Consider the following 26,848-nt stretch of genomic DNA (forward strand, 5'->3'; position numbering starts at 1 on the left):
CACTCTGCTAACCCAGAAATAGTGCTTCAGGTTAAGAACAGAAATTGGGGTCCGGCGGTGCAGCAGCAGCAGGAGGCCCCATGAGCTAAAGTGGTGCTTCAGGTTAAGAACAGTTTCAGGTTAAGTACGGACCTCCGGAACGAATTACGGTAAGTACTTAACCCAAGGTACCATTGTACAGAGCTTCCTCAGAGTTCAGCTGTTCTCCAGGATCTTGACACTTCGGGATTTCAGAGCCAGTGTGGTGCAGTGGTTAGTGTCAAACCAGGACCTAAAGGACCAGGGTTCAAAAAACCCTCTTCAACGAGGAAGTTCCTTTGGGCCACCCACTGCCTCCCAACATCACTTACAACACACAATTGTTGTGGATTGTAAACGAGGAATGGGAAAACCATGTACACCAACTTTAACTCATTGGAGAAAAAGGTGGGATATCAGTGCAATAAATAATAATAATTCTTGTACCTCTTCAACAGTCACAGCTTCACCCAAAGAATCTTGTGAATTATAGTTCGCTATGGGAGCCGACCTCACAGACATACAATACCCAGCATCCTGTAAAAACTGTAGTTTGCAGGATTCTCCATGACTGTTAAAGTAGTATACAAGTGCTTTAAATGTGTAGTGTAGATGGGACTTTGTTCTGTAATAATGGTGTCCAAAGAGACTGGAATTTTGTGTCTTTCTCCAGAAAGTGAGTGAGTCCTGCCAAATGAACATATGCCTCTATTTTTGTCTTCTTACTTACACCGTACTCAATGTCAGGAGCCAGGCTTCCCCCCCTTCCCCCCTCAGGATTGGATTTCATTGCTAGATGGACTCTTTCATTGCCCAGGAGCACTCATTAACTTGTAAAGTGAGCTGGGACATTATTTGTGGCCACTGTTTCTATCTGTTCTTGATGCCTCCCGCTCTTAACCCTGTCGTGATGGAAATCAAAGAGGAAGGCGAATCTGTGTGGCAGAAGCAGCTCACCAGGTGGGGCAGAGCTGCTCTGCTAGTTTGTCAGCTGGTGGGTTGCTGTTGCTTACCCAGCAAGTAAAGGGTGTTGTAGCAAGGGACATCATTGTGGTGCTAGCACATCAGCAGGAGAGGTAGATTGGTTCTGTTGGTGCATATATTTATGCATATTGTATTATTTACATGATGTTAGGCGCTCTGAGCCCGGCTCTGGCTGGGGAGGGTGGGGTACAAATAAAAAATTGTTATTATTAATTTGTTATGTGTACTGTGCTGACTAGGGTGTCAGGTCAGGAGCGTTCCAGACCCTGAGATTTCATGGAGTGGGCCCTGGAAATGGAAGTTACTGTATTTTTCGCTCCATAAGACACACTTTTTTCCTCCTAAAAAGTAAGGGGAAATGTGTGTGCATCTTATGGAGCAAATGCAGGCTGCGCAGCTATTGTTGAAGCCAGAAGAGCAAGAGCGAGAGCTGCTCAGTGCCTCTTGTTCTGCTGGCTTCAGCCATAGCTGTGCAGCTTGCTCTGGCTTTTCAGGGAGGTGGGAGAAAGGACAGAGGGCAGCCCGTCTGTCCCTTCTCCCACCTCCCAGAAAAGCCAGCAAGAGCCGCTCTATCTTTGCTGCCTTTTCTTGTTTTCCTCCACCAAAAAATAGGTGCTTCTTATGGTCAGGAGTGTCTTATAGAGCGAAAAATACGGTAATTGGAAGAGGGGAGCAGAGGTGGGCAGGCACAGCCACCCAGAGTATCTATGCAAGAGTTTTTCAACCTTGGGCCCCCAGATGTTGTTGGACTACAACTCCCATCATTGCCTGAAGCCAGCTCCCCAGCCTGGGGGATCCTTGCATCTTCCATGCAGAGGACCCGATCAGCCCAGCACAGAGGTTGTTGAGACAGGAGTGTGAACAAGCTGAGAATGTGGGCTTGGGAGAGCACATCTTTGCTGAAGACTCTGCTCTGCCATGTGATGCCCAAAATCTTCCAGGCATGTGGATGTTGTGCACGGCTCACTTCCATAAAGCAGGATGCTCAACACGCAGCCTGGTAGACCTTCATTTTGGTAATGGATGCGCACAGATTACAACTCTGGGAGGTGGGTTTGACTGGGAGAGAGACAGTCCCAAAATCGCAAACTGAGCGAGGATTTGAATTACAGCATCCCCGACAGTAGCCTGGCATTGCTGCCTCTCCGTTATCTCACTCTCCCACTGGGCTGAGGTGAATGCGCACCGTTCTCTTTTCTGTTTCTGTTCGCGAGACATCCGTGAAATGCCGCAGTTCCACGCTCGGCCTCTGGGGACACACTTGGTTCGCTCCGCTACCCATCATCGCCCACCAGCCTCGCCATCACTCCCACCGTCGGTGGTACCCGGGGGTCCGTCCGTTTCTCTCCCACGGGGAGTCCCCACCTCCACCCCTCTGCTTTTTGCTTTGTTTGCGCTAAAATGCGATGTGGTGCTGGGAAGGGCCGGAGGTGACAAAAGCGGACAGTGAAAAGTGGCTCTGCCCCGAAGCCCCGGAAGGGGAGATCCCGAGGGAGCGAACGAGAAACTGGGGGATCAATCCGTTTGCTTTAAAGTAGGAGGATGTGTAGGACTATGGCTGGCCGACACACAACCACCCGTCCCAGCGCCATCCTTCCAGCGGTCTGCAACCCGGGAGTCTTAGAAGGAACAGCCAAGATGAGAAATCTACGGCCCTCCAGAGGCTGTTGAACTCCCATTAGCGCCAGCCAGCACGTCCAGTGGTCATGGATGATGGGAGCGTGTAGTCCAATAACTCTGAGAAAGCCAAAAATTTGCTTCCCCTCCCATTCCTGAATTCTAGAGGGTTTGTAAAGCACTATCGATGCCGAGAAGAGCCCTAGAGTAATGCGAGGGAAATGCAATTTCTTCGCACGTGGGGCAACGCGTTGCAGCTATTTCCGTGCAACTTAAATTTGAAAAGTACTGGGGTGCGGGTCGATCTCTGCAGTGGGAGAGGCGGCTTTGTAAAAGAAACACCACCCTGTTAGACGTCAGCGCCGCTCGCTCGCCTTCCCGCAGCAGGCTCGGGGTGGGGCAGGGCGGAGATGCAGGAGAGCTGTGCCCGGGGCGTGTCCCGTCTCTCCCTCCAGGCTCCCTGCGCCTTTAAGGACTCCTCCTCTCCGCAATCCCCACCGAAGGGGAGGGAGCCGTCCCTGCCGAGGCGCCTTCCGTCTCCCCAGGAGCATGGGCTGGGCTGCCGAGCCAGAAGCAGCGGGCCAGCAGTGTCCGACGCGCGCGGAGCCCGCTCTCCCTGCGCGACAGTGGCGGAGCGCGGGCCCGTCGAACTAAAGCCGTCGAGGGGCTGCCTCCAGCAAGGCGCCCCGAGCTTGACTCCCGTCGCCGTCTTAGCCGCGATGGCTCCTCCTTGGCCGCCCAACGGGACGTGGCTGGGGGCAGCGGGCGCGGCGCCGTCGGGCAACGGCAGCAACTGCTCCGGGGCGGCGGGCAGCCTGGGCCGGCAGGGGGCGTTGGGCGCCGCTCTCAGCCTGGCCGTGCTGGTGACGGTGGCGGGCAACCTGCTGGTGGTGGTGGCCATCGCCAAGACGCCGCGCCTGCAGACCATGACCAACGTCTTCATCACGTCGCTGGCCTGCGCCGACCTCATCATGGGCTTGCTGGTGGTGCCCCCGGGCGCCACGCTGGTGCTGAGCGGCCGCTGGCCCTTCGGCACCACGGGCTGCGAGCTGTGGACGTCGCTGGACGTGCTGTGCGTGACGGCCAGCATCGAGACCCTGTGCGCCATCGCCGTGGACCGCTACCTGGCCGTGACGGCGCCCCTGCAGTACGAGGCGCTGGTGACCAAGGGCCGCGCGCGCGGGGTGGTGTGCCTGGTGTGGGCCGTGGCCGCCTTCATCTCCTTCCTGCCCATCATGAACCACTGGTGGCGCGACGGCGCGGACGAGGAGGCGCTGCGCTGCTACGAGGACCCGCAGTGCTGCGACTTCGTCACCAACATGCCCTACGCCATCCTCTCGTCCATCATCTCCTTCTACGTGCCGCTGCTGGTCATGCTCTTCGTCTACGCGAGGGTCTTCGCCGTGGCCACCCGGCAGCTGCACGCCATCGAGAAGGACAAGGGCAGGTTCCTCCAAGACGCCGCCAAGGGCTCCCGTCGCAGGAGACCCTCCCGGCTCCTGCTGGCCATCAAGGAGCACAAGGCGCTCAAGACCTTGGGCCTCATCATGGGCATCTTCACCCTCTGCTGGCTGCCCTTCTTCGTGGCCAACATCCTCAAGGTCTTCGCCAGGACGCTCATCCCCGACCAGCTCTTCCGCTTCTTCAACTGGCTGGGCTACGCCAACTCGGCCTTCAACCCCATCATCTACTGCCGCAGCCCCGACTTCAGGTGCGCCTTCAAGAAGCTCCTGTGCTGCCCCAGGAGCGCCGATCGCCGCCTCCACGCGGTCTCCAAGGACCTGCGCCGCTGCCCCTGCGCCTTCAGCCCCCGGGCCCCGTCCGAGAAGGAGGGCGAGCCCATCGCCAAGGGAGCCCGAGAGGAGGACGACGAGGAGGACGAGGACGTGGGCTCCAGCAGCGCCAGCAGCCGCTCCAGCAGCCGGACTGGCGAAACGAAGCTCTTGTACCTCGCCAGCAATGGGCACGGCTGCGCGCAGCGCCCCCTGCGGGAAGCCCAGCTTCAAGGCACGCAGATCACTTTGTGCCCGCAGCTGGAAGAGTAGGTGTCAGGAATGTGTCCGTGGGATGCGGAGGGAGGGGTGTCTTGAAGGTGTAGGGTAAGGTTCCTCCACCTAGTGTCAGCCAGACGTTGTTGGACTACAACTCCCATCAGCCCAGCCCATTGGCCATACTGGCAGGGGCTGATGGGAGTTGTAGTCCATAACATTTGGTCTATAGCAGTGATGGCCAAACTTGGCCCTCCAGCTGTTTTGGACTACAACTCCCATCATCCCTAGCTAACAGCACCAGTGGTCAGGGATGATGGGAATTGTAGTCCCAAAACAGCTGGAGGGCAAAATTTGGCCACCATTGGTTTATAGCAATTGGGGGAGGGGTAAATATTGTACTCCTCTTGTTTTCCAACAGTGTGCCACAGGGTGGTGTGGGAGGGGACTGAAAAGGAATCGCATGTTTACTTGGTAGTAAGTCCTGGTATGTTCAATGAGGCTTGCTCCTTAATTAGCGCGTTTTGGATTGCACCCATCATACTGAGACTGCCCAGAAGGCTGCATCATGGACTGGTTACCCAGAGCTTAGACTCTTAAGACTTACAGGTGTAGCAGGTGTAGCGAACCTTTGGACCTCCAGATGTTGTTGGACTACAACTCCCAGCAAGCAGGACCAATGGCCAGGGGTGATGGGAGTTGCAGTGAAATCTGGTGGGCCAAAGGTTCCTCGCCCTTGCCTCAGAGTTTATGCTTTCCTTGAAGAAGGTGTCAGATTTAATCTAGCATTTCTTCCGGTTAAAGAAGTCAGGTGTCAGGTGACGGGGAAGCTCTGCTGGAAAGCAGTCAGAGTAGACAGCCTGGAGCTCTGGGGACAAGTGATCTGAGTGGGTATAAGGAAGCTTCCTGTGCTATTTTTCTATGGCAGCATTTCAAAGAGCTGCACACTTGAAGGAAGGGCTGTGACTTTATGGTAAAACATGCTTTGCATGCAGGAGGTTTTCGGTTTAATCCCACGAAAGCCACTGTCAGTCCATGTAGACCATACTGATCTAAATGGACTCATGACCTGATTTGGGATAAGGCAGCTTCCTCAGATCCTCTGCTGTGCTTTCTTTCATTGTCAGTTCCCCCAATTTTTCTTTTTGGTCCTGCAGTTTTCAAACATGATGGTGTGTGTGTGTAGTACTCCTTCATTTGTTTCTCTTTCCACAGAGATAATGGAATGGTAGGAAGTTGCCCCACATTCAGAAATTGCAGGATTTTCCTCCTGACCTCTGAATATTTATGTTCAGAAAGATCAGGACCCAAATGCTCCCAGCCCATGAAGGTTGGGGGTCCCAAATTTGTCTAGCTAACAATGGGGATGCTGCCAGCCTGTCTGCGTTTGCTATATGCGTGGTCTAGGGGAATGGATTACACAGGAGCAGGTGAAAAGCTGGATTGGGGGCATCTGATCCTGCCCCCAATTAGCCTCCACCCTTGATATAAGTGAATACCTGGATGTGTTAAGAGTGTGATTGCCATGGTAGGTGCTGAGCAGAGTGCAAATAGCCCCTGGATTCAGGGAGTTATAAGTGCAGCCAAGACTGTGAAAGGGATTTAGTGCAAGAGTAGGAATGAGGGATGGGAAGGAACCATATCTGGTGTCACAGCTGAAGGCACAAGCTGTGTGCTCATTCTCATTACTCTGGCTCCCGTGTGCTCTTACCACTGGTGTTTGAAGCTGTGTACACATGACATTGGCCACAATCCACATCTATCCTGGACTTCCTTGAGAAATACTGGTGTTTGATGTGTTTCCCCTCAAACCAGGTCACTTTGCAGTTAAGCTGAGGTGTGTACATTTGAGATAGCTGGTTGACACGTGCAGATGACAGCCTCCTGAATAGGAATTGTCGGGAGGGGTTTGCAACCAACAGGTAGTATGCACTGGGTGAAGATATCTCCCTCCCTCTCTGATGGGTTGCAACATTTGCAACATGCAAATGCGACCTGAAATGCAGCCCCAGGTAGGTGGCTGGGTGGGGGTGGCAATCATGTTTCGTTTTAAGTCTCTACTGTGTAGATAGCCGCTGTGAGTTTATGTAGTTGGGGGGTCTCCTTGTTTTGATCTTGGCTTTGCTTACTGAAACTTTCTAGTACATGGGTAGGCAAACTAAGGCACGGGGGCTGGATCCGGCCCAATCGCCTTCTAAATCCGGTCTGCGGGCGGTCCGGGAATCAGCATGTTTTTACATGAGTAGAATTTGTCCTTTTATTTAAAATGCATCTCGGGGTTATTTTTGGGGCATAGGAATTCGTTCATTCCCCCCCCCAAAAAAATATAGTCCAGCCCCCCACAAGGTTTGAGGGACAGTGGACCAGCCCCCTGCTGAAAAGGTTTGCTGGCCCTTGTTCTAGTACTTTCCATCCTCTGGCTGTTGTGCTGCAAGTTCCTGTATATTAGAAAAATGGAAACGTTCAGTGCATGTAAAATTCAGCCTCCAAAAGAAAATCTGGCTAGAGGGGAGGGAATATGACACAACCTTAGGGGAAAAAACATACTCTATATGTTGCACAGAATGTATGTATAGGAGCACCTACCATTTTTGTTAAATAAAGTACAGAAAGTTGGAGGGGGAGAATCCAAATGGTTCACCCACACTAGGTGCCAGGCAAAGAGGTTGCTGCAGGGGGTGCTGCAACAATGAGTTAGAATGGAAGGCAAGGGGGTGTGTGCCAAATTTTGGTGCTGCACAGGATGCCACTGAAATTTGGAAGCCCAAAGTCTGTCACTGGCAGAGATGTGGTATGTGTCTATGCATGACTGTGTGCCCTCGATCCTTCTCTCATTCCTCTTTTTCTACTCCAAGTTGCACCCCCTACAGTATTCCGAATACATGTCAATAACCTTTCAAATGTAATATCATTTCACTTTGGGTATAACCACCCACCCGTTTACCCTACAACTTTCCCCCAGGAAAACCTGTAGTTTAGCACTGATTCAGAACAAACAGCAATCAGGTTCTCCACAGATTGCCATTTGTTCTGATTTAGCACTAAAGAGTGGTGTGTTTTTTAGGGGTATTATCATAATTTAGATATATATACCACCCTATATCAAAATACCCTAGGGCGGTGTACAATATTAAGAACGTATTTTACAGAGCATAAGAAAAACAACATAGAGCGTTATAATAGTGTACTAATAAAATCACCATAACAGGAAAGCAGCAGGGCAAAGGCAGAACCACTTGGATCCATGCCTAGGAAATGTGGGACAAACTGCTTGGACCCGTACTTTCTAAGCACGAGTCAAGCGGAAGTGTGGACGAGCCCCTCAACAAGAGGTTGAGCATGTCAGCTTAATTAAGCAAATGATGAATGCAGGGGTGTGTCCCATCTCACTGCGGCGCTTAAACTCATCTCCCAGCTCACAGAGTCAACTTTACCAGTTTCTGGAAATCGCAAGTGAGGAGAGTTTTGCTGTGCTCAGGTCTTGCTAGCAGGCTTCCCACCAGAATCTGGTTGGCCACCATGAGAACAGGATCCTGAACTAGACGGGTCTTTGGTGACGGTCCAGTAGGTCTCTTATTGTGTTGTGCTTGGCTTTGGGTACTATACAGCAGGAGCCATGTATGTCTTCCTCAACATGATGCAGTTGGCTGGTGTAGACTGAGTTGCTATGCAACTTATCTTGCAGCTGCTGTCATTTTCGAAGGCAAAAGTTCACACATCTGTGTTTTAAATACAGATGAGGTAGTTCCTCACCCCCTGCTGTGTTTGGGGAAGCAGAGCAGATATCGTCTATGACAGCTTCCAGTCTTTGCTGTCCCTCCGTTCCTCTTCTTTCACTGCCAGGGACAAATTAAGAGGATGAATGTGCAAAATCCAGCATCCATCTCAGCTTCCAGTGAGAACAAATCTCTTTGCATCTTGGTTGCTCACCCCAGGCAACTTCTACTTGGCACACGCAAGTGGCAAGTGGTATACTATAGATGCCTTTGGCTCCTTGTCACCCAAGACACTAAAACAGACATGGGGAGACAGTAGCCTCTAGATCAGCCACCCCCAAACTCGGCCCTCCAGATGTTTTGGGACTACAATTCCCATCATCCCTGACAACTGGTCCTGTTAGCTAGGGATCATGGGAGTTGTCCCAAAACATCTGGAGGGCTGAGTGTGGGGATACCTGCTCTAGATGCTGTTGGACTCCAGCTCCCATCAGTCCTAGCCAATGTAACCAATGGTCAGGGATGATGGGTACTGAAGTCCAACAATACCTGGGGGCGGGGCACAGTCTCCTCATTCCCGTGCTAAAGAGTGCCTATGTCTCTTATTTGTGGCCTGTTTCAATCTTGCTAATGTGCAATGAGGGCACATTGTGTGGAAGACCAAGCAATTATACCACTTCAAACAGCCATAAGGTAAAGGGACCCCTGACCATTAGGTCCAGTCGTGGCCGACTCCGGGGTTGCGGCGCTCATCTCGCTTTATTGGCTGAGGGAGCCGGCGTACAGCTTCCGGGTCATGTGGCCAGCATGACTAAGCTGCTTCTGGCGAACCAGAGCAGTGCACGGAAACGTTTACCTTCCCACCGGAGTGGTACCTATTTATCTACTTGCACTTTGATGTGCTTTTGAACTGCTAGGTTGGCAGGAGCTGGGACTGAGCAACGGGAGCTCACCCCGTTGCGGGGATTCAAACTGCCAACCTTCTGATCAGCAAGCCCTAGGCTCTGTGGTTTAACCCACAGCGCCACCCGCATCCCTCAAATAGCCATAGATCCCCCCAAATACTGGGAGCTGTAGTTTGTTAAGTGTGCTGAAAGTTGCTAGGAGACTCCAATTCGTCCTGCAGAGCTTCTGTTCCCAGAGTTCCCAAGGAATAGGGAATGACTTTGAAACCACTCTGAGAACTGGACTAATTTATTAGGGCTTGTCTTCTGTTTTTAGGAAATTGCCCTCCCCCCAGATGTTGCTGGATACACCCCCAACCATTAGCCATTCATCCTTCACCCAGCAGGTTCATCCCATCATGTGTTTCAGGGTGAACATTGACATGTGTAAAGGGGCATTCTAACTATGGTATATTTGTGAAGAGTCACGATGTGGCTGTAGCTCCCTGGCAACTCATATTCACAGGTTCATAGAAGGCGGCTTTATCTGTCCATCCAATCCAAGTGTGACTAACTTTTGGCCCTCCAAATGTTGTTTGACTAAAACTCCCCATCAGCTCTAGCAAGCATGGCCAATGGCCAGGGGTCACTGGAGTTGTAGTTTTGCAACATCTGTAGAGCTACAGGTTCACCACACCTGATCTAACCCAATCTAGGACTAGCCAACGTGGTGCTCACCAGTTGTCACTGAGCTACAACATCCATCATCCCTGACCATTAGCCATGTTGGCTGGGGCTCATGGGAGCATCTGCATGGATACCAGTTTGTCTACCTCTGATCTAGTCCAATATTATCTAGTCTGACTGGCAGTAAGCTTTCTGGGGATTCAGACACAGAAAAGCCTTTCCCATCGCCTGCGACTGATCTACTTATAACTAGGGATACTTTCCAGAGATTAGGAACATTGGGAGCTGCCTTATATTGAATCAGTCAATTTGCCCATCCAGCTCAGTATTTTCTAAATACAGTCGTACCTCCGCTTACGTATCCCTCAGCTTACGTAAACTTCAGGATACGTAAGCGGCAAACCTGGAAGTATATTTCCGGGTTTTTGCCGCGTGTGCATGCGCAGAAGTGCTCTACCGCCGTGCATGCATGCGCAGAAGTGGTCTCTCCAGTTGTGGAAACCTTGGGATCCGACCCGAGCTCTGGAACGGATCCCGTCCACAACCGGAGGTACCACTGGATCTACACTGTCTGGCAGTGCCTCGCTTTCAGGTTTCAGACAGGGCTCTTTCCCAGACCTACCTGGAAATGTTGGGGGTTGAACCTGGGAGCTTCTACATGCAGCCTAGGACCCTCGTACCTATGAGACCACCTCTCCTGGTATGCCCCGCAGAGGACCTTAAGGTCCACAAATAACAACACTTTGGAGGTCCCAAGTCGCAAGGTGATTAGATTGGTCTCAACTAGGGCCAGGGCCCCAACGTGGTGGAATGCTCTGTCACAAGAGACTAGGGCCCTGCAGAACTTTCTCTGTCACAAGAGACTAGGGCCCTGCAGGACATCTTTCTGCAGGGCCTACAAGACAGAGCTGCTCTGCCTGGCCTTTGGTTTGGACTCGGTCTGACCCTTATGTTTCCCTCCCCTTATGGTCTTGATTTATCGGCTATTTTAAAATGAGGCTGCATTTTAAATTGCATTTTAACCTATATTTTAAATTTGCCCCCCTCTTCCCCCCCCAATTTTGTTTTTACTGTGATTTTATTGGTGTTAGCCGCCCTGAGCCCAGCTCTGGCAGGGGAGGGTGGGGTATAAATTAATTTTATTATTATTATTATTACATGCAAAGCACATGCCCTAGTACTGACCTATAATTATTTTCCCAATGATTAAGAAATGGGAGAAGCTGCCTTATGCTGAATCAGATCATTGATCCATCATCTAGTTCAGGATTGTCCACCCTGGCTGGAAGCGGCTCTCCAGATTTCCACATGGATCTTTTACAGCCCTATCAGTAGGTGTCAGGTATTGGACCTTCTACATGCAAAGCAGCAGCTCTACCAGTGAGCTATGCCTCTTCATCAGTTTAGCCATATAAGTTAACCAGACTTGGGACTTCCCTATCAAGATTCTAAGACATTTAACTGGTAGGATTATTTAGATGGCATAATACTATCTCAGGACTTTAAAGACACAAACAGGGTGGATTGGTTTTTTTGTTCTTAAAGTTGGAGCTGGATTCTTAAAGTGAGAGCTGCTGTAAGTCTGAGCAATTAATCTTATGTCCCAGTACTATTTTTTTCTTCCAAAATTTTTATTAGTTTTCACAATATTATAAACAAACAAACAAACACACAAGACAAACAAACATAAATCATAGCCTTATTGAAATGACTTCCTCGCTTCCCCTTGGCTGAATTTCATTGCACACCCTTTTAATGGTTTTCCAAATCCCAATTTTTATGAAATTTAACTTAAACATTAACATCCTTAGATCTTCACCTTATGGAATTAAACATATTAATTCATCACTTAACATAAATAAAATCCTAAGCCCATTAAGTATCTGTAAGCTATTTTCAGTTAGTTTAACTTAACAAATTTAACTAAATAATCATTAAATTTATTCCATTCTTCCTGACACTCCTCCTGATGTCCCAGGACTTTTTGCATATGCTCTTCCATTGAGCCATGGCCCTTCCTACATCTCAGAATGAAGTGTGACTCAGCCCCAATATATCTCAGAGGGCAAAGCTTCCTTTGGTCCAAACTATACATTTCACACAAATGTCAGCAGGAGAGGCCAGCTCGTGTTGGGGTGGGGTGAACTGGTGGGAGGAGGACCCTGAGGAACATAGGAAGCTGCCTTATAGTGAGTGAGACCCTTGGTCCATTGAGCCCACCATGGTCTACCCTAGCAGGCAGCCGCATCTCTAGGGATCTCTCCCATCCCTAAGATGCTGGGGATTGAACCAGAGTCCTTCCGGATGCAAAGCAGATGTTCTACCACCGAGCTACAACCCTTCCCTATCTCCACCCTCTGCAGGATCTCCCCCCACCCCCAGGGCTTCAAATGTGTTTGCCCTGGTCAGCCCTCTCAAAGGGCACATACAAATAGCATGACAATGTGCATTTAGTGCTGGATGCGAGTGCTTTTTGGGGGTGCTGTACACATGACATCGTCCCCAAGTCATCCCTGGCCTGGCCCACGCTACTTGCCAATCTAAAGTGCATTCTGCTGGGCTGGGTATCATTCATTTTGTGGCAGTAATGTACTTCTTGAGCACTTGCTGCCTGGCTGAGTACTATAACAGAGAAAACTTTCTTGGGTTGCTTATACTTACCAGTCCCCTTCAAAATAGGACGCAGTACAGTAACTCTGTATACCAATATAGTATACCAACACACCAAATTCCAGCTCCTCTCTTTTGAAAGGTTGGGGGAAATGATTAAAAAAAAAAAAGGACTGTGGAAACACTAATTGAGAGGTGGAAATTAGTGAAAATGTGCTCATCTGCGTGTACAGTAGCTGCTGCCTTAGATTAGTTATAGGTAGGTAGCCATGTTGGTCTGCTGTAGTCAAAACAAAAGAAGTGTGAGTTATGAGTTCATAACCCACCTACTTTCAGCAGCCAGAAACACCATAACCAGACACTGGAGAGACTTGTCAGGAGTAAGCATGGACCAATGGTACCAAATAGTATGGGAAACAGCCCTACTAGAAAAATTAACTAATAAACTGAAACTGACACGGGGACAAACAGACGAAGACACCTTCACCCCGGTATGGCTCCCCTTTATCACATACACAGCCCAACAGGACAATGACAATAATCCACCAACAGCATACAAATCAATATGGCTAACCTGATCCAAAACACCCACCCACCTCACTCACACACGAAAACAAAGACCACCACAGCCAATCACAAGCAAACAATCACACCCTAGGCCAACCCCAACCTCTCTCACCACCAAAGGAACACAAGTGAACAACACAAGCAATGCTGACACCAAACTCTACATACATTAAGCATAATAGAAACACTGCTACCCGACCCCACCCCCACCCATCTTCCCTCCCTCCACCCCCTTTCTTTTTTCTTTCTTTTTTCTTCTCCCCCTAATGCCTCAACAAATGAAACAGATTTGTAAAAATGTTACATGGGGGGGGGGGAATACACGAGACACCCTTAATAAAATATTTTTTAAACAAAACAAAAAAAATGAAGTGTGCATGCACACGAAAGCTCATACCAATAACAAACTTAGTTGGTCTCTAAGGTGCTACTGGAAGGAATTTTTTAATTTTTTATTTTGTTTCACTTTAGATTGGGTTATTGTGCAAAGGTGGGTTTACTTGCGGCCTGTGAAAAAATGTCCTTGGTGTGTTTTAAAAGCTACACATGTGCAGAGTCTAAGTGGTTTCTTCAGCAAAAGGAGGATCTTGGCACTCATTGCTGAACTGAGAACTTATTTATTGCTATTTGATTTGATTTTTATCCTGGCATTTTAAAAAAAGTGAACAGCTGCAGTTTTATCACAAGCTTTCCTGCTTCTCTCTACCCCTCTTACCCCCCTCTTTCCTATCTGTGCCCATTTACAGATTGGGCATAAATTACAGAATAGCTTCCCTTACATCCAGTGTCCATATAAAATGTCAAAAATAGGCCTATAGGACAACTCAGCGTACTAAAGTCTGCAAATAAGATATTAAGAATAGCATTACTAATAAAGAAAGAAACAAAAGCACATTCCGTTCTTAACACTGCACTGAGCTTGCTTCTTAGACTCTTTTAGAATATCTTGAAATGTATCTTCTTCCTGGAGTCTGAAATATCAGCCCCACTTGTAAGCAGAAAGTTCCAAAAGGTCTCAAAACCAGGGTTCAACAGTGGGGACAGTCAGCGTCTTTCAGTTTTATAGGAGGATAGGCTTGGCCACCAATATGTGTCTGGACTGTGTCCTCGTCTCTTCAACGGACAGCTCTGGTTTGAGGCCCCCACAAAAGGGCGCGTGTCCTTAATTTCTAATGATTCCTCTCATACCATGTTGCGTGCGTCTTTGAAAGCTGGAAAAACAAGATGTAAATAATGGGTTGTTTTTCCAGCGCTAGCCCTGCTCAGAGTAGACCCATTGCAGTTAATGAACAAAGCTAACGTAGGCTCATTAATTTCAGTGGGTCTGTTCTGAGTAGAACTTAGCTGGCTACATTGCACTGTCAAAAGCACTTGCATTTATTCCTTCATTTCATTTGACATCCTTCCTTTCTTCAGTGTAACGGAAGAAGTTCCCAGAAGGTCTTCTGTCTAGATGAGGGGATGGAGAACCTCACGCCCTGAGACCAGCTATGGCCCTCCAAGCCTCTCTTGTCTGGCCCTCATTACTCCCTCTACACCACACAACCATCCTTGGTGACAATCCACAGAGGCCCTGCTTTGCGCCCCAAGTGTTTTTGCCTGGCTGGAGCATGTCTTTGATCTCTGATAATGAATCTGGATGGAGACTAGAGATGGCTGTGTAGGAATTAACCCATCATTACAAAGGTACAATGTACAATCTGTCGCTCCATCCACTTTTGCCTCTGGCCTTGCCCACTGTCAGTGTGGCCCCCAGAAGGCTAGGTGGCCCTTGGGCTTGAAGATCTCCCCACCTCAAACCATTTCGCTTTAGCTGTTAGCCTATATAGAGCGAGTTGGAAGAGATCCCGAGGGTCATATGGTGGGGCTTGAACCCACAATCTTGAGATTAAGTCTCATGCTCTACTGCCTGAGCTATCCCACCCCAACCAACACATACACTTCAAGTGAGTCAGACCATTGACCTCTGGAGTTTAATACTGTCCTTTCTGAATGGCAGAGCTGACATACTCTGTCTGGAAATGTCAAAGTTTAAGCCCTAGGCATGCAAAGTATGTACTCTGCCTCTGAACTAGGGGTCTCCACAGCTACATCTTCAACCCATTACACTATTTCCCCCAACTTTCCCAGTACTTAGAGTTACATTCCTTCCCTCACCTCCTCATGCCTCCATACAGATAGTCCTTCTTGTGGTTGGGTATTTTTGCATCAATCTCATCCTGTCTTCTTGCCCATACTTCTAAGTTTGATCTTATTTTCTGGGGAAAACAGGGTTGAGAGGGTTGATTTGCAGGTGAGATCATGAAGCAAGCCAAGCGTAGATTTTTCTAAAAGGAGTCAGCCACTGAAAGAGGATACCTACATGAATGGATGCATGCATCCAGGTGCAATGGTACCCAAACTGAAAAAGTGGGCTGGGCCAATGCAGTGTAACAAATCTAATGTAATAAGGGTCTTCTGGATCAGGCCAATAATCCGGTATCCTGCTCTCGCAGTGACCAGCCAGATTTATTCATTTAACAAAATGTTAATGGGGATAGCTCAGTCAGAAGAGTGTGAGACTCTTAACTTCAGGGTTGGGGGTTCAAGCCCCACATTGGGCAAAATATTCCTGCATTGCAGGGGGTTGGACTAGATGACACTCGTGGCCCCTTCCAACTCTACAGCTCTATGATACAGTGGTACCTCAGTTTAAGTACTTAATTCGTTTCGGAGGTAAGTTCTTAACCTGAAACAGTTTTTAACTTGAAGCACCACTTTAGCTAATAAGGCCTCCCGTTGCTGCTGCGCCGCCGGAGCACAATTTCTCTTCTCATCCTGAAGCAAAGTTCTTAACCTGAAGCACTATTTCTGGGTTAGCAGAGTCTGTAACCTGAAGCATATGCAACCTGAAGCATATGTAACCTGAGGTACCATTGTACTTCTTGAATGCAATCAACCCTAAGTGGTCCAGCGCCGAGGGCCTTCTGGCGGTTCCCTCAAAGCGAGAAGCCAAGTTACAGGGAACCAGGCAGAGGGCCTTCTCAGTGGTGGCACCCGCCCTGTGGAACGCCCTCCCACCAGATGTCAAAGAGAACAACAACTACCAGACTTTTAGAAGACATCTGAAGGCAGCCCTGTTTAGGGAAGCTTTTAATGTTTGATGCATTACTGTAATTTTAATATTTTGTTGGAAGCTGCCCAGTGTGGCTGGGGAAGCCCAGCCAGATGGGCGAAGTGTAAATAATATAGTAGTAGTAGTAGTATAAGCAGGAACTGAGTGCAACAGTATTCTCCCCACCTGTGTGATCTCCAGAAGCTGGTATTCAGAGGCATAAAAGGTAAAGGTAAGGGGACCCCTGACCATTAGGTCCAGTCATGGCCTACTCTAGGGTTATGGTGCTCATCTCACTTTATTGGCCGAGGAAGCCAGCGTACAGCTTCCGGGTCATGTGGCCAGCATGACTAAGCCGCTTCTGGCGAACCAGAGCAGTGCACGGAAAAGCCATTTACCTTCCCGCCGGAGTGGTACCTATTTATCTACTTGCACTTTGACGTGCTTTCCAACTGCTAGGTTGGCAGGAGCAGGGACCGAGCAACTGGAGCTCACCCCATCGCAGGGATTTGAACCGCCGACCTTCTGATCGGCAAGTCCTAGGCTCTGTGGTTTAACCCACAGCACCACCCGCGTCCCTATTCAGAGGCATTCTGCCTCCCAACTGTGGATGTGGAACATAGCTGTCCTGACTAGTAGCCATTGTTAGCTTTATCCTCCATGAATTTGTCTAAGCCTCCATGTTCCTGGAAGGAAATTCTGTAGTTTAACTGTGTGCTTTTTGAAGAGGTACTTTCTTTTGTGTATCCTGAATCTTTCAGCATTCAGCTCCACTGAATGTCCCCAAGTTCCAATCTCCTCATCTTCTGCATGACAGCTCTTCAGACATGCCTCTTCCTTACATGAATACCAGTAACACATTGAATAAAACTTGCCAGTTTTCAGACACATCCCTCAGAGGGGCCCATTACAGCTTATCTTAATAAATTTCAGAAGACTTTTTCTGGGTAGCAATGTGGAGCAGTGGTTAGAATGCTGGACCAGGACTTGGGAGGACGGGATTCCAGTCCCTACTCAGCTATGAAGCTCACTAGGTGACCTTGGGCTGGTCAAGACTGAGACAGCCGAACCCACCTCACAGGGTTGTTGTGAGGATAATATGGGGAGGGCCACCTTCACCTGCATGGGGGAAAGGTGGGATACTGTGTATATGTAACAATAAAAGAAATACAATACGAAATGTGTCAATGACAGACTAAAAAGAGGACGAGAGAGAGAACACTTTGAGGATTTGCTCCACGGGCAAATCTGCTCTGATCTGATGCAACTTGTGCTTTCAAACACCTGCGTCCAACAAGACCCAGTTCTCAATGCTGTAAAAGTTGGCTAAGAAAAAAACTTGACTAGGAAATTAAACTGTTTTTTTTTCTTGTTTCCTTTTTGTTTTCAAAAAAAGATTTCCCACCAAAGAAGTGACAGATTGTCCTAGAATGTGAGAGAAGGAAGAAGCCAAAGAAAATACAGTGAGTATCCCTTTGAAACTCTGAGCCAAATATGCAGGTTGTTTGATAGATTCTGCCTTTGAATGCAGACTCAGTTGCCTTTGCTTTGGATAGATTATTACAATCTGCTATATGTGGGACTGCCTTAGAAGATTGATCAGGATGGTATGTGTTCTGTTGGCTGATGCTCTAAGGATGCAGTGGTGGCAAAAAAATTACTGATGGGCCAGTAGTGGGTATAACCTGTATTTCAGAAGTGGGAAACCTCCAGCCCAGGAACCCAATTTGGCCTGTTAGGTCAATTTCCCCAGCCACTTGACATTATCTGCAACATAAGGGTTGCTGCAGGTGGAGACACAGCTGGGTCCTGTGACTGGAAAACACAGTTGAAGTCCCTGTGCATCAACTGAGGGTTGGGCAGTTCAATCCTGCTTGCTTACGGTGCTCAGTCTAGTGCTCCAGAGGGAACTCACTGGTGCACTTGAACTCTGCTCACTACTTTCCCTCACCCCTGCAGGAGGTTGAGCCTGGGTTCTTCTGCATGCAAAGCAAATGTTCTGGCCCCAGGCTATGTCCTTTCCCGATCCTTGCTTTAACCATGCAAATTAATCAGACCAGGGGGCTTTTCTACCAAGAATTCAAGAAATTCAACCAGTCGTATTCTTTAGACAGCAGGAGAAAGAACCACAGCACACAGAACCTTCAAGAGAGACAAACAGGCTGGACAGTTTTTGCTTTTTAAGGTTTGAGCTGGGTGGATGTTTGGGCTGCTGTAAGCCTGAGTTCTTAACCTAAAGGTTTGGTGACTGCATGTGGATGTTGGACTGGACAAGAAGGCAGTCCAGAGGCAGGGATTGTAAGTACAGGGAAAACATCAGAAGCGCTTTCTGTCGTCAAGCTTACCCAGAGAATTTTATCTTTCCTGCTTACACTCATAATCTTCTTAGCGCTCCCAGGATCCAAATGCCATATTTGGAGTTTGGAAAGCATATCTGATTTTGTTCTATGCCTGAGGCTTTTAATTTAAGATGCTTTGGTGCTTTGTTTGTAGTGAGTGACTAATAAGTATTATTATTAGTTATTATTATTTCCATTGATATCCTGCTCTTCCTCCCATCCAAAGGAACCCAGGGTGACAAAAACATTAACACCAGCAACAGCAATCTAAAAGCATTCTAAAAATAGTGATCTCCGGGATGACAGGAAGAGTGTTTCTCAGCCGTCAAATGCCTGGAAGGTTTTCAAATTCCTCCTGAAAGGAGGAGACAGATGAACCTCACCTGGAAAGGTTTTTCACAAACAGGGAGCTGCCATTGAAAAGGTCCTGTCAAAGGCCCCTGGGGACCAAGAAACCCCTGGTGGTGGTGACGGCACCGCCACCATTTCACCAGCTGGTTGTGGAGATGGTTGAAATTGGGGAAGCCACTGTTTTAGGTGCTCTTCTCCCGAGTCATTTCTATGCCCATACTAACACCTCGAATTGAGCCCAGTACATTAAAAGTAACAGGGCTTCTCCCAAAGCATCCTGGTAACTGTAGTTTGTTGAGGGTGCTGGGAATGGTAGCTCTGTGGGGGGTGAACTACAGTTCCCGAGATTCTTTGGGGAAAGTAATGTGCTTTAAATATATTTAAAGTATTACTTGTAACAGATAAGTAGCCGTGTTGGTCTGCCATAGTCAAAACAAAAAAAATTCCTTCCAGTAGCACCTTAAAGACCAACTAAGTTAGTTCTTGGTATGAGCTTTCGTGTGCATGCACACTTCTTGCATGCACACGAAAGCTCATACCAAGAACTAACTTAGTTGGTCTTTAAGGTGCTACTGGAAGGAATTTTTTTTGTTTAAAGTATTACTGACTTTCAGGATTTTATTTTTTTTAACAAATCCTGTTTACCCCAGCATTTGATGGCTGAAAGACACTGTTACTGGCAACCCTGAGATCACCATTTGTTTGTTTTTCAAAAAATGTTTTATTATTGATGTGTTTTCTGCTCTGGGCTCCTTCAAAAGCAAGGGTGGGATATAAATTAAAATAATAATATGAATAATCCAATGTTGTGGTTAGAGTTTTGGACCCAGACCTGGGAGAGCAAGGTTCAAGTCCCCATTCTTCCATGAAGATCACTGGGTGATCTCAGGCCAGTCACTGCCTCTCAGCCTAACCTACCTCTCAGGGTTGTGGGGATTAAATGGAGGGGGGACCACAGATGCCACCTTGAGCTCCTTGGAGAAAATGATGGGGTATTAATGCAAGGAATAAAATAATAACTAAATGATAATGTTGTGAATGTGCCCCGTTCCCTTGTTGGGCTGGGGGTTCTGAAGGGCACGGACAGCTGAAAAATGCATGGGGGGAAAACCCTTCAGACCTTCGCACTCAGTGGAAGGAGGATAGGAGTCAGGGTAGAGCAGTTGTGGGTAGAAGTTTTGCGGCTGGGGACAGTGGCTCCCATTCTCGTTGTGTGACTGCCTGCATCCACAGAACACATTTATTTAGAAGCCTCTTCGTCAAAGAGCTCTCTAAGTGACGTCCAGCTAAAACTGTAGATCAAAGACAGCTAAAATCCACAGAATCATTTAAAAGGCAAATCTTCATAGCATATTTCCCCTTAAAGTGCAGATAAAAATAAGCCAGACCTTTTAAACCAACTTTGACACTTAGGTGAGACAAGCCTCCTGTCAGTTGCCTGGCAGCCTTATGATCCAGCAACTTCTCTACCTTCCCCTCACCTGATGCCATATATACTGTATTTTTCACTCTATAAGATACACCAGACCACAAGACGCACCAAGTTTTTGGAGGAGGAAAACAAGAAAAAAAATATTCTGAATCCCAGAAGCCAGAACAGCAAGAGGGATCGCTGCGCAGTGAAAGCAGCGATCCCTCTTGCTGTTCTGGCTTCTGGGATAGTTGCGCAGCCTGCATTCGCTCCATAAGACGCACACACATTTCCCCTTACTTTTTGGGAAGGAAAAAGTGAGTCTTATAGAGCAAAACATACGGTAACATCAGACCTGGGGGAAGTGGATTTGGTTTCAGGGAGAAACGGCTTCGTGAGTCAAATCCTCATCGAGTTTTTTATATACTGCTGTTTGTCCAAGGCCCCCAAAGAGGTGAATAGATGAATACCCCCCAAAATACAATAAAAGTGCATCAGCTAGAAACACAAAAATACAAAACATAAATCTGGTAAACCAATGAATAAAGATATAGAACAGGAAAAACCCAGGCGCACCATGAATCACACCTCGTGCATTTGTGAGTCGCATTCCTGCTCTCACCGCAAATGCCAACTGCCCATCACAAACCGTCTCCTCAACAATAGGGTTCTCCCTGGAAACAGCTGCAGCTGTGGCAAAGTTCTTACGGTTGCTGCCTGGGAGCAGGCTTGCCTGGCTCAGGTTCCCCAGTCCCTGACCTAAAAGGAAATAGTGAGGGCGTCTGCCTAACATCAGTGAGCAGAGAGTTCCAAAGCACAAGAGTGGCTCCTTGCCAGAATGGGACTCGTGTGCTGAGAAGCACATGATCTCTTGTCTTCTTGCAGTGGCGTAGCGTGGGTTGTCAGCACCCGGGGCAAGGCAAGTAATTTGCGCCCCCTAACCCGTGAATTTGCGCCCCCTAACCCTAACCCCCAGATGTTGCGCCCAGTGCGGCCGGCCCCCCCTGCACCTCCCACGCTACGCCACTGTCTTCTTGGTTTACTCGTTTTCATGGCTCTGCAGGTACAGGGGCAAGGGGCCAGCATTTTGCTGGAGTAAAATGTGTGTCACCTTAGAATTGCTTTTGCTTTCGTTGGCTTTATGCCTTAGCTTGGGACGGAAATGGTTTACGGTTTATTTCCCCCGGAGAGAAATCCACCAGGAGCTCTGAAGAACCAGTTATGCAATCAGTTCACACACACTTGCTTATTGATTCCAGGTCTGTGTGTTTGTTTGCCTTAATGAAACCTAAGCCTGGCTTGATTTGTCAATGACAGGCTAAATTGCTGTGTTGGATTAGGGTCTGTTGTTGTCTTTGATGGGAATTGACGTGCATCAGCAAACTGTTATTTCCCTTTTCAAACTCCCTTTTCTTCTTTCTTTTCAGGACAGCAACGCAGGCTTGGCTGGGAGGGGTCTGGATCTCCTGATCGCCAAATAATTATAATTGACTCTACATCAGTGTTCAGAAAAGAAGGAGGAGGAAAAACTCCCTTTTTAAAATTACCAGTTTGTTCCTTTTGTGTTCAGTTTGGGGAATGTCTATCATGCGTTCCCCAGAGACAGTGAAGCTGCCGTCATCTGATAGGGATACTCCAGAGGGGGGTATTTTGGTTGAGAAAGGACAGAGGTAGTTACTCTGGATCCCAGAATCATCAGCTATAATTTAACTTGCTAGTTAAATTACAAATCCTAGAAGCAGTTCTGGCCCTTTAATACTGTTTCTCCACCCAAGATGCTCACTGCTGGTTTAACATGGAACTTACACTGAGGGAATACAAGTCCTTCATCCATAGTCCGGCTATAAGTCGCTTCTATGGGTGCCTACTTGACATGTATAGATGTCTATCTTTTTGATGCTGACTCAGGTATTTTGAAATGCACACGTCATAATTCCCCTTTCCTCCAGCAGCCAGTCATTGTGAAGAAGGAACAACAACACTTTAAGCAAGTCATGGTGGCTGGATGAAGCCATTCCTTAATGCAGTTTCATTACTTACAACAGAGGCAGCGAAGGTGTGTCCCTCCTGACGTTGATGTAGTCCAACTTTCAGCAGCCATAGCAAGCATGGCTAATGGTTAGGGATGTTAGGAGTATTTGGAGAGCTCTAGGTTTTCTGCTGCTAATCTACCAATAGGCAAACGTAGCAAAGGTGGGGGTAGGGATATGGATTTTGTCATGATTGGTTTTGATAGTGATGGTCAAGGATCAAACAAGGGTGAATATGGAATCATGCTTCAAGGCAGCCATCTCCAACCCAATGCTTTCTAGATATTTTGGACTACAAGTCCCATCAATCCCAGTCAATGGACAGAAATGATGGGATCTGTAAAATAAAATATATGGAGGGCACCAGGTTAGGGAAGACTGTTTTAGGCACTGTTGTTCTGCAGTGATGGCAGAGAATTAACAGGGGTGGGCTGTCTTATCACCACATTTCAGGGTTTCCAGCATTTCAGCTGGTCGTTTGATTTGCAGGTGCTAATTTGCAGGTGCTAATGTTTATAGCAGTATGCCGTCAAAAGCTTCCCCTGCTGATTTTTAGGGGCTGAAACCTGTAAAGCAGGTGTAGGGAACCAGTGGTGAACTACAACTCCCATCAGTCCTAGCTTTTGCCCATGCTTACTGGGGCTGATGGGAGTTGCAATTCAGCAACATCAAGGCTGTTTCCCACCTGCCTGGCTAGGCAGCAACCCTGCTATAGCTCAGTGGTAGAACACACGTGTTACATACAGAATGTTCCAAGGTTCTCCAATTCAGCCATCAGGTGGCAGCTGACAGCTGACCTCTGCCAGAGATCCCAGAGAGGCACTGCCGGCCAGAGTAGACAGCAATGGGCTAGACGGATCAATAGCCTTTGCTGATAGAAGGCAGCTTATTAGGTTCATAGTCATGTCCAGAAACATTGTATCTGTTGGATTTCTCTCTCATGCAGTTTCAAAATCCCAGGGTGGGACTGAGGAATGACAGTCTAGATGCTGTGAATTTTTGTGCCCTATACTGCTGATTGATCCATCTATTGTATTTGTCTGGTCCAACTTTGTCTGCAAACTTTCACCATATAGCTGCAACTTCCAAGGGGGCAGATGCAATTCATCCAAGCCTTTTCCAATCTAACAGATTTGCCTTCAAGAATCTATCCCATAAGGACATATTCTCTCTCTCTTTCTCTGTTGAACGGCCAGTTTCAGAGGAGAACAAGGATCCTCTTAGCAGAGCTTTGGCAGAGGCCCTTTTAGCTGTTTAGAAGAGCAGGAAATATTGGCACACATAGCTTGCCAGTCAGGAGCGTGTGAAGCTGCTTCTGTTGACATTTCCTGATCTACACAACTGTTAGAGTCCCGTGAGTTCTGATGTCTCAAAGCAGTTGGCGGCATTTTAGAATGAGATACAGAAGCTGCAGCAGCTGCCAGTCAGTATAAATAAGGGACCAGCAGGGCCGGCCCACCCAAGAGGCAGACTGATGTGGCTGCCATGGGTGGCGGAATGCCACGGGGCAGTGCCTGCATGGGCAACCCCACCCATCCCTGGAGAAGCAAGGAGAAGTGGTGGCATCGTCCGGCAGGATTTTGCCAGGAGCTACTGCGGCTGTGCAACCCCAGTATGCGAGATGACAGGGGCAAGGCACCTTCCCTGTTTGCCTCAGGCAGTGAAACAAGATAGACAGCCCTGGGGACAAAGATGGACCAGTTGCTAGAAAATGCAAGAAGGGACAGGGGTCTTGTGCTTAGGGCCTGCTTCTAGGTTTCCCACAGGCATTGGGCTGGCCACTGTGAGAACAGTCTTCTTATGTTACCTCTGAAACAATCTATACACTCTTTGCACTAGTTCAGAAGTCACCAATTCAAATTAGAACTGCAGACTCAAAATGCTTTTCTTCCCTAATGTACTTATATGCAAATTCCATAACTCATCTGAAAATGTAAAATGCCTGTGAAATAGGATTAGTCCAGTGCCAGTGTGTTTGAGATTGTAATTATTTTATCATTGGCATTTATTTCATACGAGTTTTGACAAATCTGAAACGTAGTGTTAATTCAGTTGAAAGGTGCAGAGATTGCAGCAAATGTCTTCCTTGGAAATTCATTTCCAGTTCTATTTATTAAAATGAATAAAAAGCCCACAGCCTAATCGAAATGGAGTTGGAATGGATCCTGTTTGAAATGTATGCCAATTTGCATTTCAAATACTTGCAATTTAAATATCTGTCCAAGTCCATGAATATTTATATTTGATCCATGAAGATAATCACCTTTTCTTTACTGTCAGTCCTTCCTGGGCCAGAGAACAGCTCTGTAAAATCCCCAAAAGCAACCACAGAGGGAATGCCTCTTGTATTGAATTATCTACCTCAGAAGCCAAAGCTTTGGAGTTCTGCCAAAGTATTAGCTTCACATGCACTCTTCCTCCCTTCTTTTGGTTTTCATATTTTATAATATATTTGTGGAAAATTCACTAGAGCACTCTGTTAAGCTTAGTGGAAGAAAGGGTTAACTATGACGCTGTTTCTCTAGGTGGTGTCAAGGGTCAGCATGGTCAGGCCCACTGACAAACCTCCTGATCTGCTTCCCCTCTTCACCATTGCTTGTTCACCTGCCTCTCCTTCTGGCCCAAACAATGCTGGACAATAAGTGATGGAAAGAAGGGTGGGGAACTTGTGGCTCTTCAGATGCTGCTGGACTCCAGCTCCCATGCTCCCTGACCATTGACCATGCTGGCTGGGGCCTGATGGGTCCTTGGAGTCCAGTAGGGTCTGGTTCTTTCCATTCTTGCTGTGGAGTACAGACACCCCATGGAAAGTCCTATATTGGGGGGTACCTTTGCATGCAGGTCCTCAGTGCTTACTACATACAGTTGCAATAGAAAAAAGGACTCCCTGCACTTGTCATGCTTAGGTAGCAAGGAGCATTTGGGCAACTCCAGCTTAATTCTCACTCCTGCAGTTCTGTGCCACTAGAATCAGGGCTTGCTGAAATTCCCTGGTCCTCGCCTACTAATAAGAACCGAAGGAGCAATGGCGGCTGGTGTCTGTTGGGATGGAAGGCAGGGAGATCAACATTAGGTGGCGCCATAGCCAATGGCATTTTGTTTTTTTTTTTTATAATAATATTTTTATTTGCTTTTTTCCAAGGTCAGATACATCGTCAGTTATTCAACAAAGGCAGTTTTACAGAAAGAAAAGGAAAAAGGTTATAAGCAAAAAAGAGATCTTACTTTACAAAACAATTTTTCATGATCTACTGGACTTCCCCACATCTTCCATCCCCTGCATCTTTTTCAATAAAATAAAGTTACAGCAAATTAATACCTTGTTTCCTATGTTTTGTACTTTCCTCAATTGTATATTAGGTTTAGGGGAAATATTGTTAGTTCACAATTCCAACAGTCCTCAATATAGAAACTTTACCCTAGACTTTAGTCATTTCATCATCAGAACTTAAATTCAGCAATATCAAAAATTTGAAATCTGAAGCTTGTTGTCTAAAAACTTAACAAATTCTCAACATTCACATAACTTATAATGTTTTTGTAAATAGTCCTTAAATTTTTTCCAGTCCTCTTCCACTGCCTCTTCTCCCAGGTCTCGGATTCTGCCAGTCATTTCGGCCAGTTCCATATAGTCCATCAGCTGCGTATGCCACTCTTCCAGCGTGGGTAGCTCCTGTACCTTCCAATATTTAGCCAATAGAATTCTTGCTGCTGTAGTTGCATATAAAAAGAAAGTTCTATCCTTCTTTGTCACTCTCTGGCCCACAATGCCCAGGAGAAAGGCCTCTGGTTTCTTAGTAAAGGTATACTTAAATACCTTTTTCAACTCATTATAAACCATTTCCCAGAATGCCTTCACCTTCGGGCATGTCCACCAGAGGTGAAAGAACGTTCCTTCAGCTTCCTTACACTTCCAACACCTTTTATCGGACAAATGGTAAATCTTTGCAAGTTTGACTGGGGTCATGTACCACCTATATATCATTTTCATAATGTTTTCTTTCAAGGCACTACATGCCGTGAATTTCATATCGGTGTTCCATAACCTTTCCCAGTCTTCAAACATGATGTTGTAACCAATGTCTTGAGCCCATTTAATCATAGCTGATTTAACTAACTCATCTTGTGTATTCCATTTAAGCAGCAAGTTATACATTCTTGAGAGCACTTTCGTCTTAGGTTCAAGTAGTTCTGTCTCTAATTTTGATTTTTCCACCTGGAAACCAATCTTTTTATCTTTTTTAAACATCTCTTGAATTTGGGCATAGAGAAACCAGTCTCGCACCTTGTCCTTTATTTTTTCTAAACTCTGCAGCTTCCAATTATCTCCAACTTTTTCTATTATCTCACAATATTTAGCCCAACCACTCTCCATGTTAAGTACTTTGGTGGTCTTCGCCTCCGTTGGTGACAACCACCTCGGTGTCTTATTTTCAAATAAGTCCTTGTATCTAGTCCAGACATTAAACAAAGCTTTCCTGACAATATGGCTCTTGAACAATTTATGTACCTTTACCTTGTCGTACCACAAATATGCATGCCATCCAAAAGC

General features: G+C 47.3%; 1 protein-coding gene across 1 annotated transcript; it reads left to right on the forward strand.

The window, feature by feature from the left end:
• The first annotated feature begins 1,604 nt into the window (after positions 1–1,604).
• ADRB3 (adrenoceptor beta 3) lies at positions 1,605–25,384 on the forward strand. Its single transcript, XM_081890980.1, has 3 exons — positions 1,605–4,660; positions 17,562–17,628; positions 21,694–25,384. The coding sequence occupies exons 1-2, from the start codon at positions 3,030–3,032 to the stop codon at positions 17,599–17,601; spliced, it is 1,671 nt and encodes a 556-aa protein (XP_081747106.1). The 5' UTR covers positions 1,605–3,029; the 3' UTR covers positions 17,602–17,628; positions 21,694–25,384.
• Positions 25,385–26,848: the final 1,464 nt, after the last annotated feature.

The sequence above is a fragment of the Podarcis melisellensis genome, assembly GCF_964234715.1.
Source record: "Podarcis melisellensis genome assembly, chromosome: 15".
NCBI lineage: Eukaryota > Metazoa > Chordata > Lepidosauria > Squamata > Lacertidae > Podarcis > Podarcis melisellensis.

Bases quoted from the DNA above. Each gene is read 5' to 3' on its own strand.
- ADRB3 (XM_081890980.1), top strand. From the start codon at position 3,030: ATGCAGGAGAGCTGTGCCCGGGGCGTGTCCCGTCTCTCCCTCCAGGCT. The intron at 4,661-17,561 runs GTAGGTGTCAGG...TTTCAAAAAAAG, and splicing joins TTGTGCCCGCAGCTGGAAGA to ATTTCCCACCAAAGAAGTGA.